The following is a 17,614-nucleotide window of genomic DNA, read 5'->3' as shown; positions in this document are numbered from 1 at the left end:
AAATGAAGGCAAAATCTGACCCCATTTCTTTGATTTGCCTCAACAGCACCAAGCCCTTCTTCAGTGCTGTATAAACAAGAATTCTATTTTCTGAAACAGTATTTTGAATCTACAGTATCTCTGGCAGGCCAAAAAAAACAACCAAAGCAGTCAGCCTAGACAACTAACTATAGTTTTCTGGGGCCTTGGGCCACCTCTCTATACCCATGTGTTTGAGGCATGGTATCTGTACTCTATACTGCTAACAGCCTGTGCCAATGGAGCAGAGCATTAGGCTGCCTGGCTGGATTCCAAGGTTTGCTGCTAGCAGGAATTCCCAATACAGAACTGTGCAAGGACCTATCGCTTACAACGGAAGAGAAGCAGCCGCTCACTCACTGGCTATTGAAAAGTTTAGAGGCTGTGCCCTCTCCCTTGACCTCAGCTGTTTTGTGCAACACATTCCCTGCGGACTCTAAGCCTTCGTAAATCAGTGAGTGGAAAAGAAGGCGTGTGCATCTGACAGAATGGCAGCTTGTGCAGAATTTCTGATGGGGCTGAAAGCAGCTAAATTGTATGTTTAAGTGGCTAAATAAGGCCCCTTTCCTTCTGTACTGTTTAGCCCCAGGGGACACTGAATTTCACTGACGTCATCAATTTACTGCACTGTCAGAACCTTAGTGTTAAATCCTGCCCCCAGTTATTGCCCCCCCTCCACACACACACACTGCTGTAACCGGGGGGTGGAATTTGGCCCTTCAGTTGCCACCCCTCAGCATCAATGTGGTGGCTCACATTCGCAAACGTAACCCATCACCTACACCAACATCATCGGCTTCTCACAGAGGTTACGTCTAGACAACAAGCCTCTTTCAAAAGAGCATCTACACTACAAGCAGATTTTTCGAAAAAGCGAGCCGCTTTTTTGAAAGAGTCTAGATGCTCTCTTTCGAAAAAGCAGAGTTTGCATTCAATAGTGCATTTTTTTGAAAAAATACTTTAAAAAAAGGTGTTATTCCTCATAAAATAAGGTTTACCACGATCGAAAAAACTACCGCGTTCTTTCGATTTACTTTCGAAAGAACGCAGCTGCAGTCTAGACACAGGTGAAGTTTTTTCGGAAAAATTCTGTAGTCTAGACACACCCTAACTGAACAGAACCGCCTCAGACTCACTGAGCTTGTTTGGGCTGTTTGTGCCGAACAATGCAATGGCTTAGATTTACCTTGACGTATGCACACTCCAGTCACCAACATAAAAAAAAGAGGGCAAAAGTACAGTTTGCAATTGCAGCTCAGAGGAAAGGCTGCCAGTCTCTGTGTGTAACTGGCAGCTGCCATTTTTAAATTATAAGCTAATTGCTGGCACCAGCCATTTGGATGGTTAGTTCCAGATGCTTTGATGCCAAGCGGCAGCATGGAAAAAAAATTAACAGCCTCTTGGGACTGGGGTGAGACGGGATTGAGTGAATTACAACTCATGCAGGCATGCAGAATGCTTCGTGCAGCAGTTCAGCTTGTTCTACACAGGGCCATTTCTTGTGCAGCGTTTTAGCTACACAGAAACATTTGAGCTGAAAAAAAAAAAAAAAGACTCCCCACTGCTCCTTAGCTGTGTTAGGGCTTCCTAACACAGGGGTTACAAGGAGGGACTGCCTGCCTAGTTCCCCTCATCCAACACGCTGGAGTGGCTGAGCACAAGTAGGGGGGGACTGGATTACACTCAGCAACGTCCAATAACTTCACTCCTGCCCAGGAGCGGAGCCGCAATTCTTCTCCAGGGCTCCTTCTGAGAAAGCACAGCTCTGTGCTGCCCCATAGCCAAGGCACTTAGCAAAGGCTTAATCAGGGGAGCCTACAGCCACCTTACCCTTCCCATACTGCTAACTGGGGGGGATAGCTCGAGGGGGAGCCTGCCTTGAGCCAAATACTGACTGATGGCTACACCATTTGTTTATGTTTATTTGCACAGAATTAATCCTTTAGTTTAGGGACTAAACTGCAGTGCAGGCTTCGTCTTGGCTCTCCTCCGAGCTCCCCCCCGCCCCGCAATCCTTTGGCCTAATGATGTCTTTGTTCTCCTCCCCAAAAGGTTTCCTTCGGCAGTGGAGCAGATGAAGCTGTGTTCAGTATTTGGTCCAGATTATTGAACCAGGGAGTGGGGCACCTCCCAAGGAGATCTATCTCCTCAGTGGGTCTGATTTCAGCCAGATCAAAAGACAGAAGTGCCATGACCATGTCTGTGCTCAGGTCTCCCCTCATCACTGCACTTTGCCTGCCACTAACTTTTTGGATCGCCATTCTTGCAGGCATTTTGTTGCAACCTAATACATGATACTGACTAACTTGGGAAATTTAGGGCAACACCACTAGACTTAAATGCCTGAGGGCAAACAGTGTGTTTTATCTGCCTTCTGTAAGTACCATATATAGCTAAATGGCATTTTCTAAATCTTAAAAAACAATTAACAATAATAAGCAGCAGAACTGAAGACAGATCCAAGCTGCTAAATTTGGGTCTGGACCACAGTTTGGGAGGTGTTTGCATTCTGGGTTGTGGATTGGCTTCTACAATGCTGGGAAGTATGCTGTAGTGTGGTTATGTCTGTTTTGTGAACCCCATTTTATCCATTACAGGGTATAGCCTTCCTACTTGAGTGTGACCTTTGTGGATTATTGTGATTTCCTGTGTGGATTAGAGCATCCATTTTCTGGTCAGGACCCCTCTTGGAAAAACAATGTATGAGGAGATATGGCACCAAGAGCCATCAACACTGAATGACTATCCACTACTAGAATAATGGTTTTTCTGTTGGCTCGGCCATTGACTATGAATAACTCTCTCTACACTGAAGCCAAATGGGAGAAAGAGGGACTCGGAATCTAAAACTCCCCTAGTTAAATGCACCAGCGCTCTCAGAGCCAGATGAATTCTGGGGCAATGTGAGTAAGCAACTTGGGGCTCAAAAGGACTGAGACACTGATTTTTTTTTGGGGGGGGAGGGGAGGGAGGGACGTACAGCTGGACTGCCAGGTCTCACTGCCCAAGGATAGTGTCAGACAGGGAGTCTGCACTTCAGTACATGTGCCTGAGACACCCCAGCATTAGGAACGCTGCCCAGTCACTAAGTGGACCCAGGGATCTTGAAAGCACAGGGGCCCAAAAGTTGTGTGTGTTTCCCACAGCCTGGTGCTTATCCAGAAGAGGGAATAGGCCCAGGTTGTAACAAGAGCCAGTTGCAACATTCAGATCCAGAAACAGATTTGGTGGTGGTGGTTCAAGCCTATAGCGAAATGTGCATATTACTTGTACCTGTATTCAGCCACTCCTCCTGCGTGCTTCTTCATGGCCATATCAGAGCTCATCCCGTAGAACAGTTTCACCTTCTTGCCATTTTTTTCTAGAACCTCACCAGCACATTGATCGTGGCCTGCAAACATTCCTCCAAGCATGACAAAATCAGCACCAGCTCCTGTGATCAGTAGAGAATGTGAGATGGAGGAGCATGTGGGGGAGAGAGACAAGGATAAAAGATTAAAGCCAAAAGAGCCAAGCAGCTGAAAATGATAGCTAGCCGTCAACGCGGGGAAACCTTAACTGTAACAGACACAAGCAAGTTAAAAGACATTCTTTACCAGTGGGACCTACACATGCCAGTGTCGCATCGCCTTGATATTTCAAACAAGGAGCTTCCGATCCGGCTGTGATACTGAACCCCACAGAAAGTGCTCTTTTTCGCGTCAATGTCACCCCCTTTCAAATTCAGTTTAATTCTTTGAACTCACAGACAAGATGTCAATCAGCTGCACAGCTTCCTGAATCCTCTCCAATCAGGTCACACATGTGAGTGGGAAGGAGAAGGAAGAGGAATGTTCACCTTTATTTAGGAGGATTTTTTGAGTGTAAGACGTAATGGCTCTGAAATTTTTCTGTCTCCTTCCCCCAGCTATGCAGTCACTCAGTGCAGTGAAGGTAAACTGCAAGGGACTTGGGGTGAGTTTGTTTGGTTCAGATAACTAACACAGTAAACTCTGTGGGGCATGGACCATTTTTTTTGGTAAGGTACCTAGCACATTGGGATCCTAATTCATGACTGGGCCTCCTTGGCACTAGGTTATACCAAAATTGATAATACACACCCAGATATCTGGATGCCTATCCAACTCCTACGTCTCTCTTGGGTTTGCAGATCATGTGGCCTGCTCCTTTGTCATCACCAGGAGTAGGATGAGATTTTGGGAATCTCACTGGGTTCTCTCAAGAGACGGGACAGTTTTTCCAAGAACAGCCTCTCCCCTCATGACATTTGGGGGCTTCCAGTCTTGGTTGGAACCAGAGCATGCAGGGTTCCAAGAAAATGAAGACCCATTTTTAAAAGAGATGGAAATGTTGTTGAACAGGTAAAAAGGTTCAGAACCTGTTGTGATCTGTCCCTGAAACAAAACACGCTGTGATCCAAGATGGCTGTTTTATCTATGGCTGTGGGGGAGTGGGAGGAGGAACAGAGTAATTGGAATAGGCAGCACTCTCTTTGCTGCCCAGCTCCTTTACACTGCCCACAAATAACAGGCATTTTATGCAGAATCTGATGACACAGGGATAAGGCAGAACTAAAATGCCATACCTAAACACTTCCAAACTTTGGGAAAGCTCAAATCCAGCTATAACCTTTATGACTGGCAACCATCTCTGGTAAGCCAAATCAAAGTACTGCCCCACCCCCTAAAAACTTGGTAACATTTGGATCCTTATTTGATCCTCACACTTCCTCTTTATCAGTATTATGGGACAAACTACAACTATAGAGACCAATTTGAATTTGGGAATATTTTTATCTGGAACCAGATCCAAATTATGGTATCTGGGTTAATTCTAGCAGCCCTAGAAAAGGTGAGTCCAACTATAGGGCATCATCTCCACAGCTGAATTAAAATGACATGGGGGCCTAGACTCAGTCCATCGAAAGGGACCCCAAAACTAATCAAAGGTAGCCTGCCAAAGTGCTTTTGGTGCTCCTGGGTCTCTGCCATGCCAATGCTGCTGCCTACTCCCAAATCCTCCACCCCATCAATCCTTGGATCCAAACGTTCAGGGCCATGATGCTCTCCCAAATGCACAACAAAACCAAAATTCAAAACAGGAGCATCTCTAGGGCCTGACCAAATTCATGGCCAGAACAAACATGTCACAGACTGTGAAATCAGATCTTCCCTGTAAAACCTAGCTATTGGAAAGGAGGTGGCTGGGGTGCTCCTGCCACTAGTCCTGGCCAGGCGAGTCAGGGACAGGACTTACTCTTCCCCTTCAATCTGGGAAGAGAGCAGACTCACTTCCATAAACCTCCCCCAGTTGCAGGCAGCTCTGCAACAGCTGCCTCCTGAGCCTCCTCTAGCTGTGACCTCTCCAACCCTGATTTGGGTCAGGATCCCCACAGTAACACTGTGAAATTTCAGATCTGAAAATGTTAAACTGACTAATTAAAAAACCCTTTGGCTGTGAAATTGACCAAAATGGACCGTGACTATGATAGGGCCCTAAGCCTTTACCAGAAAATAGATATTCTGATTCCCTCGCTGCTTTTTTTCTTGAAAAACACTTTCCTCACTTGGGTGTGGAGGGAGAAAGGGTTTAAGTTACTGGAATAAACATTTACCACTGTGTAAAACCACACACGCGCACGTCAAAGACGGACAAAGTTTCTGCAAACCCAGTCCAGAACTTGGCCTCTTACCCCCCAGAATGTTTAACTATCCTACTTGAATTTCACATTCTTCTTATCACCCTGCAGCTCCAAGCACGGCAAGCCCTTTTGACATTTGTTTTTCCCCAAAAGTGCTTTTGCTTAAGTACTTTCTGCTTGGCTTCTGTTTTGCAATTGTGGACCAGGGCTTTCAAGAGCACTACAACACCCCTTTTATGCTGCACTGGGGGGGCTCTGCGTGTTTGGATTGCTCACTCCAGAGCTGCCCGATTAGAAAACTCACTTCTCTGGAGTAACCAGAGGTACTGGTAATGGATTGCAAACTGGGCTTTTTGCTCTCTCTCTCTCACACAGCCGGAATCATTGTTTTCCAAGGACAATGTTTCTGTTCTAAAGCCCATTTGTTGGGACAGGGAATGTTCAACACCACACTAAGTGCTGTTCATAAGGTTCCTTCATGAGAACTATCAGACTTTGTAGATACATGACAGACTGTAAAGATGCCACTGTATGGTCTGTCAGATAAATCCTCTGTGCAGAGCTGAAACCAGCATCTCCACCCCATTCAGTCTCTACTTTCATATCTCATCCCAGCACCATCGCTCAGAAGGAAGCCTGTGTTGCACCTACAACACGGGACTGAAATTCAGAAACCCTGCATGCTATTTCTAGCTGTGCTGCATGGCCAAGTCATGTATTTGTTCCATGCCTCAGTTTCCCCTCTCTGTCAAAGGGGATGATAACGCTTTCCTACCTCAGGAGAAAGTTGTGGAAGCCAGCCACACATCTTTGGGAGACACCTAGTACAGTGATGAAAACGGGTGATAAACCAGACTGAATTCCTTGTCCTCAACTTTTCCCTCCACCTCAAATTCTTTCCCTTCCTTCTTCATCACCCCAGAACTTTTCACTCCTGCCTCAGGCACACTGGTCCAAAATCTCAGCATCATCTTACCCTTCTCCCCTCTTTCTGTGTTCACACCCGGACTGTGACTGGCTCCTGTCAGTTCTCCTGACCTATCAAGATACTCCAGCTCTTCTTCTGCACCCTTAGCATTAAAACTCTAACTCTGTCCAGCTGGGCATCTCCCATATCCCCTGTGATAACCTCTACTCTCTCACCTTGCCCTGCCCCCACATCAAACTCAACTCTGGAGGTGCAGAGCCTTGAAGGGAAAGGACAAGCAGGTAAGGGTAAGAACTCTGCCAAAGCCATTTTCCAATCACAGCCCTGCACTCTCAGAAATCATTCACTGGCAGACCAATAAGCCCTCCTCTTTAGGGAGGCTAGCCCCACCCCCCTCACCTAACCCCCGCTCCATGCCAGGAGCCCTCACGTCACCCAGAGGAGCCCAGGCCCACCAACCCCATGCCTCAGGCCAGTGCATCCCCCATTCTGATCCCCAGGGCCACCAGCTGACCTGAGGTGCCTGCCTAATCCCCAGGCCACCGGCTATCCCAAGCTTCAGGTGGCCGGATGGAGCTGAGCCTCCACCAGCTTTAAGGGAGAAGGGGAATGAGGGCAGGGCCTTGGGGTGGAGCCTGGATGAGCCCACGGCCTGGGTTAGGGGAGACTTAGCCTCCCCTAGCCTTCCATACCTGTCACCCATGCTGGTGGAGACCCCTTTTTTGCCTTTAAGTCTGTTTGTCCTTATGCTCTAGGCTCCGCACCTCCAGTCATTTAATTTTTTCCTGGTGCCTCTCTGGCCGCCTCCGAAGTGCCCCTTTGCCGCCTCCTGTCACATTCACCTTTTTTAGTTTCCTTTCATGCTCTTCTTCACGCGTGGAGCTTCTTCCCTGGTGCTATGTACCCATCAATCTTCAGATGCCCAGTCCAACCGCTCCTTGCACAACATCTTTCAACCATCATCACCCACTGAATGCCAGTGAGCTCCCTGCTGCTTTCCAATACTGCCACCATCAGGTCACCCGCCTGCTGTGCATCTGGGCAATTATGTTAGTTTACATTAGGCCCCAATCTCACATTCAAATCTACTCACGAGAGTCCCGGCCCTACTGGGGCTCCCAGTAAGCACAGAGGTCCATGCTAAAGAATTCAGCTTGGGAGTGTTAAGGGGGCTTAGACTGTAAACTCCGTGGTTTGGTGTCTGTCTCTTCCCTTGACTATTAAGTTGATCATGGTCAATAAACAATCGATATTAATAATATAATCTAAAAGCATCTATATTTTAAAGTTACAAGGGCACATAGCTCTATCACTCTAGGGCCTTTATATGGTGCCTGTCGCAGCAGGATCTAATAACGTATGATCAGTCTCTTAACGATAAGGACATCACCCTCATCATCTGTGTCCAGTCTCAGGACGATCCTTATTACAGATAGAAAAGTCCTAGTTGTTTGGCATTTTGTCCAGCCTGCTGCCCACGCAGGATGGCTGCCTGTCATGTAACCTCATGTGTTTCTGCATCCTCTTCCTCTTCAAGAAGCAATCTGGGGTCTCGCTAAGAGGGCTCTAGTGCCCCAGTACACATCCTGATGCCCACATCTGCACTTCCACAGGGTTCATAGAGAGAATCTCTGCTCGGGGCAGTTCAAAGAGACTCTCTGGACTCACGACGAACATTATAAACAGTTAAACACTTAGAGGTCGTTTCCTGTTCTTCTAATTTCTGGGAAGATTCCCACTGAAATAAGAGCTTTTCTACTGGCCAGGTCTCTTCCTCTTCATCTTGGGATGCAATGAGGTCATAGTCTTCGGCTTGTAATGTCCTTAACAAAGACGAGGGCAGGAGACTGAGCAAGATCAAGCTGGAGAGACACTGGCAAAAAGAAGCAGTAACTGCACCATGGGTGACACTGGAACATCTGACAGCGGAACACCACCCAGGAAATTCTATCCAATCCGATCAACTGAGTGGGGTGACTCAGCCCCATGGGGTACACCTAAACCAGCGTCACCAACCAGTAGATTGGGATCTACTGGTAGCTTTTGAAACCTTTGACAGGTGATTCTGAGAAGTTTGGCCTGGAGACACTGGCACTTCATCTGCCCCTCTCGGCGCTGCCGTGCTGCTCCTGCCTTGGAGGTGCCCCTCACCCCTGGGAGCTTCCTGCTTGCTGTGCAGGGCACAGGAAGAAGAAGGAGGGGGGGGGCTGATGTCAGGATGCCCCTCCCTCTAGCCTGTACCCCATCTCCACAGAGGAGGCAGGGATGGAGAGAGTTTGCTGGCTGCTTTTGACAGTGGTGCAAGGCCAGGGTAGGCGTGAGCCTGCTTTAACCACCTGCACCACCATCCAGAAGCCACCTGTGGTAAATGGTGCCCAGCTGGAGCCCACATTCCAAACCCCGGGCCCAGTTCTGAACCACTCCTGCACTCCCAAACCCCTGCCCCCAGCCTGATAAAAGTGAGTGAGAATGGGGGAGAGAGGATGGAGTGAGGGAGAAGGGGCGGGAAGGAGGTGGGGCAAGGGTGTTTGGGTTTGAGGTGGATCCTGGATTGCACTTCAATTCAAAAAGTGATCTTGTGCTTAAAAAGGTTAGAGACCCCTGACCTAAACAATCTACAGGAGTGTGTCTCCCAGGCTAGGTCAACAGACACCTCCCCCCAGGCTTTGGAGCCTGGTCACTAGGCTGATCTGCATCTTCCAACACAATTATTTTAAGTGCACACAGGCTGGGAATCTTGCTCTTGCTGGCTGTGTGGGCATGCTAACAGCAGCCTCAGATTCAACACAACGTTGATCTGTCCAAAGCCAGCAACAGGTGCCATCATTCAACCATGTTAGAATCTCACAATTCTAACAGCTGTCCCCATCCCTATGTCACGTCACTCATGGTTTGATCCAAGGGCCCTGTGATAACTCCCTGGATTCCAAGCAGCAAGTCAATAGTACCCAGTTGGCAGCAATCAGCAGAGTGCTAAGCCTGGCTCCTGCACTGGGGGCTCCTGACTACAGGGTCCCAAATCACAAGGCCCCTGCTTTAATCCTTATCATCTGGCCTACTACAAGAGATATGCAATCCTCAGAGCTGGATTTCAACTCTCCCAGCCTCTCACAAAGTTTGGATCAGTGCAGAGCTAAGGTTTTGATTTGGGCCTTTAATTTCTACCCTTAGAAAATTTCCTGCCAAGTAAATATAAAAACATAAGATTGCCCACACTGGGTCAGGCCAATGGCCCATCTAGCCCAGCATCCAGTCTTCTGACCGTGGCCAATGCCAGGTGCTTCAAAGGGAATGAAGAACATAAGCAATAAAATGTTACATCGCCTCTTGTCCACTCCCTGCTTCTGGCAGTCAGGGGCTTAGGAACAACCAGAGCATGTAGGTTACATCTCTGACCATCAGTGGCTAGTAGCAAGAAGGGCCTATCCTCCAGGAACTTATCTAACTCTGTTTTGAACCCCCATTATAGTTTTGGCCTTCACCACATCCTGTGACAACAAGTTCCACAGGTTAACTTTCTTCTGCTTTGGTTTTTTTAAACCTGCTTCCTGTTAATTTCATCAGGTGACCCCTGGTTCTTGTGTTACTTGAAGGGATAAATAACACTTCCGTAGTCGCTTTTTCCACATCAATAATGGTTTTTTATACCTCTATCAGATCCCCTCTTAGTCATTTTTTTTTAACCTGAACGCTCCCAGTCTGTTCTCTCTCCTCATATGGCCGCAGTTCCAGACTCTTACAGCATATACACAGAAAGTGACAAAAATGATTATCACAATGGTGTGCTGACACACTGGCACCACAACATGCTGACATGACATAATAAGATGCTGTATTGTCCTGTTGCACCATGGCACTGCCGTGCTGTAACACCCCCAAAGTTACTTCTGGGTGTCTCTATGCCTTTTAAGCAGGGCCGGCCCAAGCCATTTGTGTGCCGCCAGCGGGAGTGCGACACATATGCGGCCCCACCCCCAGAAATGTGACGCATGTGTTGCCCCGCCTCCGGGCATGCGTGCGCCTCCCGCCCCTGAGCACCCAGCGCATGCGTGGTGCTGCCTCCACCCAGCCTGGCAGCCCCACATGGCGCCCCCTACAATGGGGCGCCCCGGGTGGTAGCCCGGTCAGTCCAAACCTTGGGCCGGCTCTGCCTTTAAGCCTAGTGTGGGGATGCACTCAACCCCATCAAAATCGGAACTGCCCAGCTCAAACATGAGCCAATTTCAACTTTACTGCTAGGATTCACAGGCCCTAGCTATAATTTCTGTAAATAACAGAAAATACGTAAGGTTCATACAGTGCAAAGCTGGAGTAACTTCACCAAAGCCACTGATACATTTGTGAAAACAAACTCTATCTCTTAATAAATACCTGGGATATGCCAAAAGTTTGCTCATTTCCAGTGGCTATACGCTATATAGTAAAAATAAAATCCACACTCTGACTGTGTGATTGCCTCCCTAACGTAACCCGGACACCAAAGTTTGCCTGCAATCACTGTATTTATTGCTGCATATGCATTTACCTTCACTTGTCAGCCTGCTCTCAACAGCGAGCAGCTGAGCAGAACAGACAGTCAGTGCAAACTGCTTGTGTCTTATGCATGGCATGGCCGTGAACCAAAACAAGGCCTAATGTCAGGCCTGCCAGATCTGGCAATGTTCCAGTGACATAATGGTGAAACCTTTCAGCTTTTGTCTCTGCAGGACATAAAAGTCCAGCCGCAGTCATCCCAGTGGCTTAGGTTCTAAGTAAGAGACTGATCTGTGCACATTTTTTATCTATATAATTTCGACCGTATAAATTACATGTAGGGCCAAATTCCTGCTTTGTGCATTCAGTTTAGTTGGTTACCCCAGGATGAAATTAAGCTTAGTGTCTATTAGACATTTAAGGCCAAGTTCTGTCTGCAGCAGAGTTTCATCAGAGATGAATTTGGCCCTCAGAATCTGATCACGACACAGTGTACTTACCAAATGCTTTGGCGACATCTCCTGGACAGCTACAACCTCCATCCTGCAACAAGCAAAACAAAATAGAAGTCAGTGCGCAGCAGGGAACTTGCATTCACTGGTGCCCTCAAGGCCAATTTGACACAGCAAACATTTGTACAATTCAAAACCTGTAATAATACAGCAAACCCTTGGGAACCAGCATGGAAAATTCAAATGTAATGATTAACATTAGGTGCCAGTGAAAACGACAGTGTTGTGTGTGCATTTAGGATGCAACAACTTGACAGGATTTTTAGGAACCCAGATTATTCACTGTAGTTCCATTATTTTCTAAAACCTTATTTACTCTGCTGCACATTCTGTTCATGATATTACTTGTAAAAGCAGAAATGCACGCTCCCTGTTGCAACTCCCAGATGCATAAAAATTGGAAAAGGAAACCCTCAGTGCTCACGCAGGCTACCTCCTTGCCAATGTGCCTGGCATTGCTACTATTGACCTCTATTATAAACCAACAAGGACATTTTAAATATTTGTTTACTGGACGCTGAGGGGTCACAGCAGAAGGCAGTGTGCAAGCAGAAATGTTTTGATTAGACAATCCACAAGTGAGTTAGGTAATCTCTAGTACAGGGTATGATATTCCTCACCATATGCTACAGGCTTTATAAAAGCACAAGCTTAAGGTTTTTTCATCTTAGATGTGAATGTTTCGTTTTCTATGCAATGCGGCAGTGGCAGTGAATGGAATGGTGGTTGGGGAAGAGCCATTTAAGTGTTGGGGAAGGATTTTGGGGCAGCAGTGTATATTAATGTAAATAAGTCCTGATCTTGTAAAATGCTGATCACCTATTGCAAGGTGCTAACTATCCTTAGATCTGTCCTGAGGGAGCACCTTAAAGGATCAGGACCCCCTTCCAAAGTAGGCCTAATAAGTTTCCTGTCTTTGTTTTTGATGTGCAAGCTGCTCCAAAATAGTGGTTTTACCTCATTTCTCCCCATCTCAAGAAGTTTGTGCTTATTTATGACGTGTGCAGCTAAGCACTGCCAGAAACCCCCTTCTCTGCTGCATCTGAGTACAGATAATGGCAGCAGCGTTAAGCGTGATAAGCCTTGGGTGTGCACATACGTGTTTCACAGACTTTTCAAAGAAAACTGAGCCAGTGGCCTAAGTTGTTATCACAGTGCTTTGATTGCCCAGAGAGAATAGATCCTGCTGATGTTTGGGTTTTTTACTTCATTGCTGATAGCAAGAGACACACTGTGATAAAGGTTAAGACAGCTGAACCTCTTCCTGTCATCTGCTACAAGGGAATGCTTCTGGGCTGTGAGCCGCATTCTTTCACTGATGGGTCCCTTCTGTGGCTTCTGCTCCCTCTTATAACTGGCCACAGCCCAGGGGACAGATCATCTCTGAGGAGCACGGTATGGCATTACCTACATGTTACTGTTTATTTAGAGAATGTGCCGTTAATTTATCAGCAACAGCACTTGGGTTTATAGGCTACACCTGTTCAGTAGCTTTATACTTGCACAGGTGACAGGAGCTTAAAAATTCCCTTAAACATTTAAGCAATAGGGGCCTTAGTGTATAATTATTTATTATTTTATAATTCACTGAGTATGTGCAAAATTTGATTTTTCAAAAACTTATAATAACTTAGACAAATTTTTGCAGCTTTCATGGAGACAACACCCGGCACATGCTGTGATGAATGCCATCCCCCTGTGAAATTATGATTTCCCAATTAAGAGCATGAGGGCAATACCATTTTTCACACAGAAAGGTTGCTGGAATTTTTTTTTAACAAGGGCAAAAAATGAAGAAGAACGGCTCTTGCGCAAATGGGATATAATGCGCAAAAAAAAGCCGTCTACACAGCTCCTTTTTGTGCAAAAACCTCTTGCGCAAAAGGGATCCGAGGAGGAAATGCAAATGAGAGCGCAACCTATGCAAATGAGCACTCCATTTGCATTTCCTCTTGTGGAAGAGGCTCGTAGTTTAGCTGCAGCCTTGGACACATAATATATGCCTTCATCTATAGTAGAAATGCACTTCATTTTCAAGATTGTTCGCTTATTAAGAGTATATGCCTGCTTTTCCATGCAGGATAATAGTTCTCGGATCTACAAGAAACAGAAACTTTCTCCCAAGCAAAGCCATGAACTTGTCTGCTGAATAATTACCTTGCTGCAGTTTACTTATGCACTTTCATAGAACCAGTGTACTAATGCAGCAAGGAAAATGAAAAAGGAGACTGGTGCTTTCAGACAAAATAGCAGGGGGACAAAAATAATCCATGGCTTTTTGACAATGGTTCTTTTTTTTTTTTTTCCCCCTCCAATGGATCGTGGGTCTTACAGCCAGAAAAATAGGTGGACCAAACTTCATCCCTGGTGCAATTCGTCTGGTAGACAGGGAATGAATTTGGCCCACCATGTAAAAACCGGCACCTTCTCACTCAACATATCTGTCCCCAGTTAGTCAAATCTGCCCACTATAGTCATGTAAACAAGTTTTAACTCCAGTTAGCATTGCAATGTGAGAGCTAGCTGGGATCTGTTCTGTTCATATACTGAACCCTCCACTATGATGGGACTTGTCCATTCCACTTTTAAAATATCCTTCTCTTTGTAGGCAAACAATACCACAGCCAGCTGTATTGCTACCTAATCAAGACAAGTACATGGATGAAGAGCAAATGGCTGAAAGTAAACCTGGGTGTGGCAGAAGTAGCACTGGGAGGTGCAGGAAAACCATCCCAAAGGAATAATCACTATCGGATCATGACCCAAAACCAAGGGTGTCTGCCTGCAGATCATGAAGTTGGTATGTAGCTTTGGAATACTGTAACATTCCTCACATATCAGATATCAAAAACAGTCACAACTGCTAACATTGCTTCTTCCACTTATGCTCCACTCAGACAGATGCAGACTTGGCCATGGTGATCCATGTATGTGTCACCTACAGGTTTGATCCTTGTAACACACTGCACCTGGGGCTCTAAACCAGAGCTGTGAAAACCCTCAGGTAGTTCAGAACGTGGCAGACCCCCTACTTAAGCCTCCTGGGTTGATGTACACACATTACCTCAGTTTTCCAGTCACTCCTCACCCTCCCCAGCCCATGCCTGACTGAATGGTGCAGATTAGCTAAGAATTCAGAGAAGAGATCCTCACCCTCAGTCCAGTCACTTTACACTGGGTTCCTAATAGGGCTCCTAACAGGCTCGGGCCCAGCTGGAGGTGGTTCAGATACTCCAGCACACAACCAGAAGGTTATCCTCCAAGGACTGCCCCATACATCACAAGCCCTGGCTTACAAAGCTTGTCAGGGGCAGGCTGCAGAATTTCTAGGCAGTGCTGCTGCCCATATGGTAGCCAAGGGAGACACTCATAACACAAGCTGTCACATTATTGGATTCTAAAGATCACTGTTGCATCCATGGGGTGGTGGGTTTGCCCCAAAAGTCTGTATAAAGGGGGTCATGTGAGATGTTGAATGAAACCATATGTTCTACTAATTCTGTATATGCTATTCATGTACTTGTATAATACCTGTATGTGGCGTTATAAACATGTACTCTGTGTTGATGCTGGAAAATTCTCTGTCTGAGACAGAGCAGTAGGCAAAGAATGCTCAGCCAGTGGCTATGCTAATTAGCAAGGAGACAATGAATCTCTAGGTGCCAATACACACCTGAGGAATGTGACTGATACCTGCAAACCAGCCAGGGCATAATGGCTGCCAGTATGTGAAACTGAGAGAGGTCCTCAACCATGTGACCGGCTCTGGCCAGGAGGATGCCAGGAGAGGTATCTAAGTGCCATGTGGCAACCTCCCTCTTGTCTTCAGTTCAGCTCCTGATCCCAGATGCAGCCTTGTAGGGAACAACGAGCCGGAAAGAACCATGGACCCATCCTGACATAGGATGTACACCAGAGACTTATAAGATAGCAGTTTATAACATCTTTGCTAACAGCCTGCTTTGAGAACTTGGTGATTCGATGCATGTAATGTATTCTCCTTAACAACCTTACTCTCATGCTTTTCTTTCTTTTAGTAATAAACCCTTAGATTTTAGATTCTAAAGGATTGGCCCAGCGAGATCTTCTGGGTAAGATTCAGAGTGTAAATTGACTGGGACCTGTGGCTGGTTTCTCGGGACCGGAAGAACCCGTTCGGGTTAGGTGAGATTGGGTTCGATAACCCCTCACCTGTGTGTTAGGCTGACTGGAGCATAGGAAGAGCTGGGGTGTCAGAGGGGTTTTGCTCATGAGGCTTCTGGCTGACCAGATTGGCAGCTGAAGCGCTCAGTGTGACTGGTTTGTGGCCTATTTGGGATGTCCCAGTCTGGGGCTGTAAGGAGCCCTGAGTTTAAACAATTCGCCCTGAGCAGATGCCCTCAGCTGTGCCCAGACCCAGCCCGGTCCGTCACACAGGTGCCCAGATTAAATTATACTGGAAGCTTCTGTGGACTCTGAAATTGCCCAGGAGCAGGAGTGTACAAAGGTGGCTGAAAGCCATGTTAGAACTCCCTCTGCCAGGGATACTGGTTCTGTGCTGCATCTTGTCTACACCACAAGCTAAGGGTGTGATTCCCAGCTTGTGTAAACATATTTGTGCTAGCTCTCCAAAAAGCACAAGTAGCTGCAGTATCACAGGCAGCAGCGAGGTGACATGGGCTAGCCACCCTGAATAAACAGACCCTGAATAAGGGGGGGTGAATCTGTACTCAGGGTGCATAGCTGTTATCTGTGTGACACTGTCATTTTTAGCACACTGCTAGCGTCAGCATGTCTACTTGATCTGGGAATCACACTGTCTGCTCAAGTGTAGACAGAGATAGAACAAAATCTCCCATCGGTTCCTGATCTTCAAAACTTTCAGAGGGTTTCATCCTATTTTAGAGATGCCTGAGCTTTCCCACAATAAAACAAAGCCTCTCTTGCGGACAGAGGAAAGAGAACTAAAGAGAAGGCCAAAATTTTAAGTAACTGGATTTTGCAAACCAGTCAGATATCATAGTGATGAGTGTGACATATATGCAAATGTGACATTAAACAGATAGCTAAGCAATAGGCCTTCAACACAATTCACAGCTAAATTCAGCCTGTAGACCCTTTATTTCTGGTAATGACACAAGAGTTGGAAAGAACCCAGCTTCAATGTTCCGATCCCAAGCAGAGTGTACAATGCTAGCAGTTGGGGGGAAATTCTTTCTTTCTTTCTTTGCTTAACAGAACATGTTTTAGCTTGAGATCAATGAGCTGGATTAAATATGCAGCCCTACAATCACACAGAAATGCACAGTCAAAATGGGGAGGGGAATTTGAGCCAACCACTGTTCTGACTTACTGTACTTCAATTACTGTAAAGTCCAAGTATTAAAAAAGCCCTATTATAGTGCATCCAAACACTGGATTCTTCCTCGCTATACCTCCGACTGTATCCATTAAAAATCTCTGTGCACTTTGAGCTGCAGGTGTGATTCCTAGCTCAAAGAAACGTACATACTTGCACTAGTTCTCCTCAAGCTAGCATGCTAAAAATAGAGTGTAATCACTGGTGCAAGTGGCAGGAGGCACTAATCACCCCCAAGTATTTCCCCAGCCAAGTTCTTGGGCACACATCCTGGGCAGCTAGCCCTGCTTGCTGCTCACGCTGCTGCAACTACACTGAATGTTTAGCATGCAAGTTTATTGAGAACTAGTGTGGGCATGTCTTCCTCAAAGTGGGAATCACACTCCCAGCTCAACATGGAGACATTCCAGGAGGCAAGTGAGCAGTGTTTACATGGTTAGAATGTATTTAAAAACAAACAACCTTGGATCTGGGGCCAAATCAGAACACCTGATCCAAGACTTTAAGGAGTTTGAAATATGGATTTGGATCCAACTGTTGACCCCCCCTCCCCCATCTCTATTTAAAAAAAATATTTAGAATGGTGTGAATGGAAGAAAAAGATCGTTGCAAATTCGGGGTGGCCCTGTAAGAATCACTGCTTTGATGCCATCCGCTAGATTCGCAAGACTTCTTGATAGTGACATTGTCTTTCATATTGTTTT

At 46.4% G+C, this 17,614-nt stretch overlaps 1 protein-coding gene across 2 annotated transcripts in view; it reads right to left on the bottom strand.

The window, feature by feature from the left end:
* Positions 1–17,614, bottom strand: part of GMPR (guanosine monophosphate reductase) — a 52,457-nt gene that overhangs the window by 8,915 nt on the left and 25,928 nt on the right. For both annotated transcript variants that reach the window (XM_075921203.2, XM_014579573.4), the window contains exons 7-8: positions 11,561–11,603; positions 3,292–3,451 (exon numbers count right to left, since the gene is read on the bottom strand). In XM_075921203.2, the coding sequence (XP_075777318.1) occupies positions 3,292–3,451; positions 11,561–11,603 (203 nt within the window). The remainder of the gene's footprint in view (positions 1–3,291; positions 3,452–11,560; positions 11,604–17,614) is intronic.

Source organism: Pelodiscus sinensis, chromosome 2 (genome assembly GCF_052426305.1).
Source record: "Pelodiscus sinensis isolate ZL-2025 chromosome 2, ASM5242630v1, whole genome shotgun sequence".
Classification (NCBI taxonomy): domain Eukaryota; kingdom Metazoa; phylum Chordata; order Testudines; family Trionychidae; genus Pelodiscus; species Pelodiscus sinensis.
The sequence above is the reverse complement of the archived record's forward strand: the minus strand, read 5'-3'. Positions and strand labels throughout refer to the sequence as shown.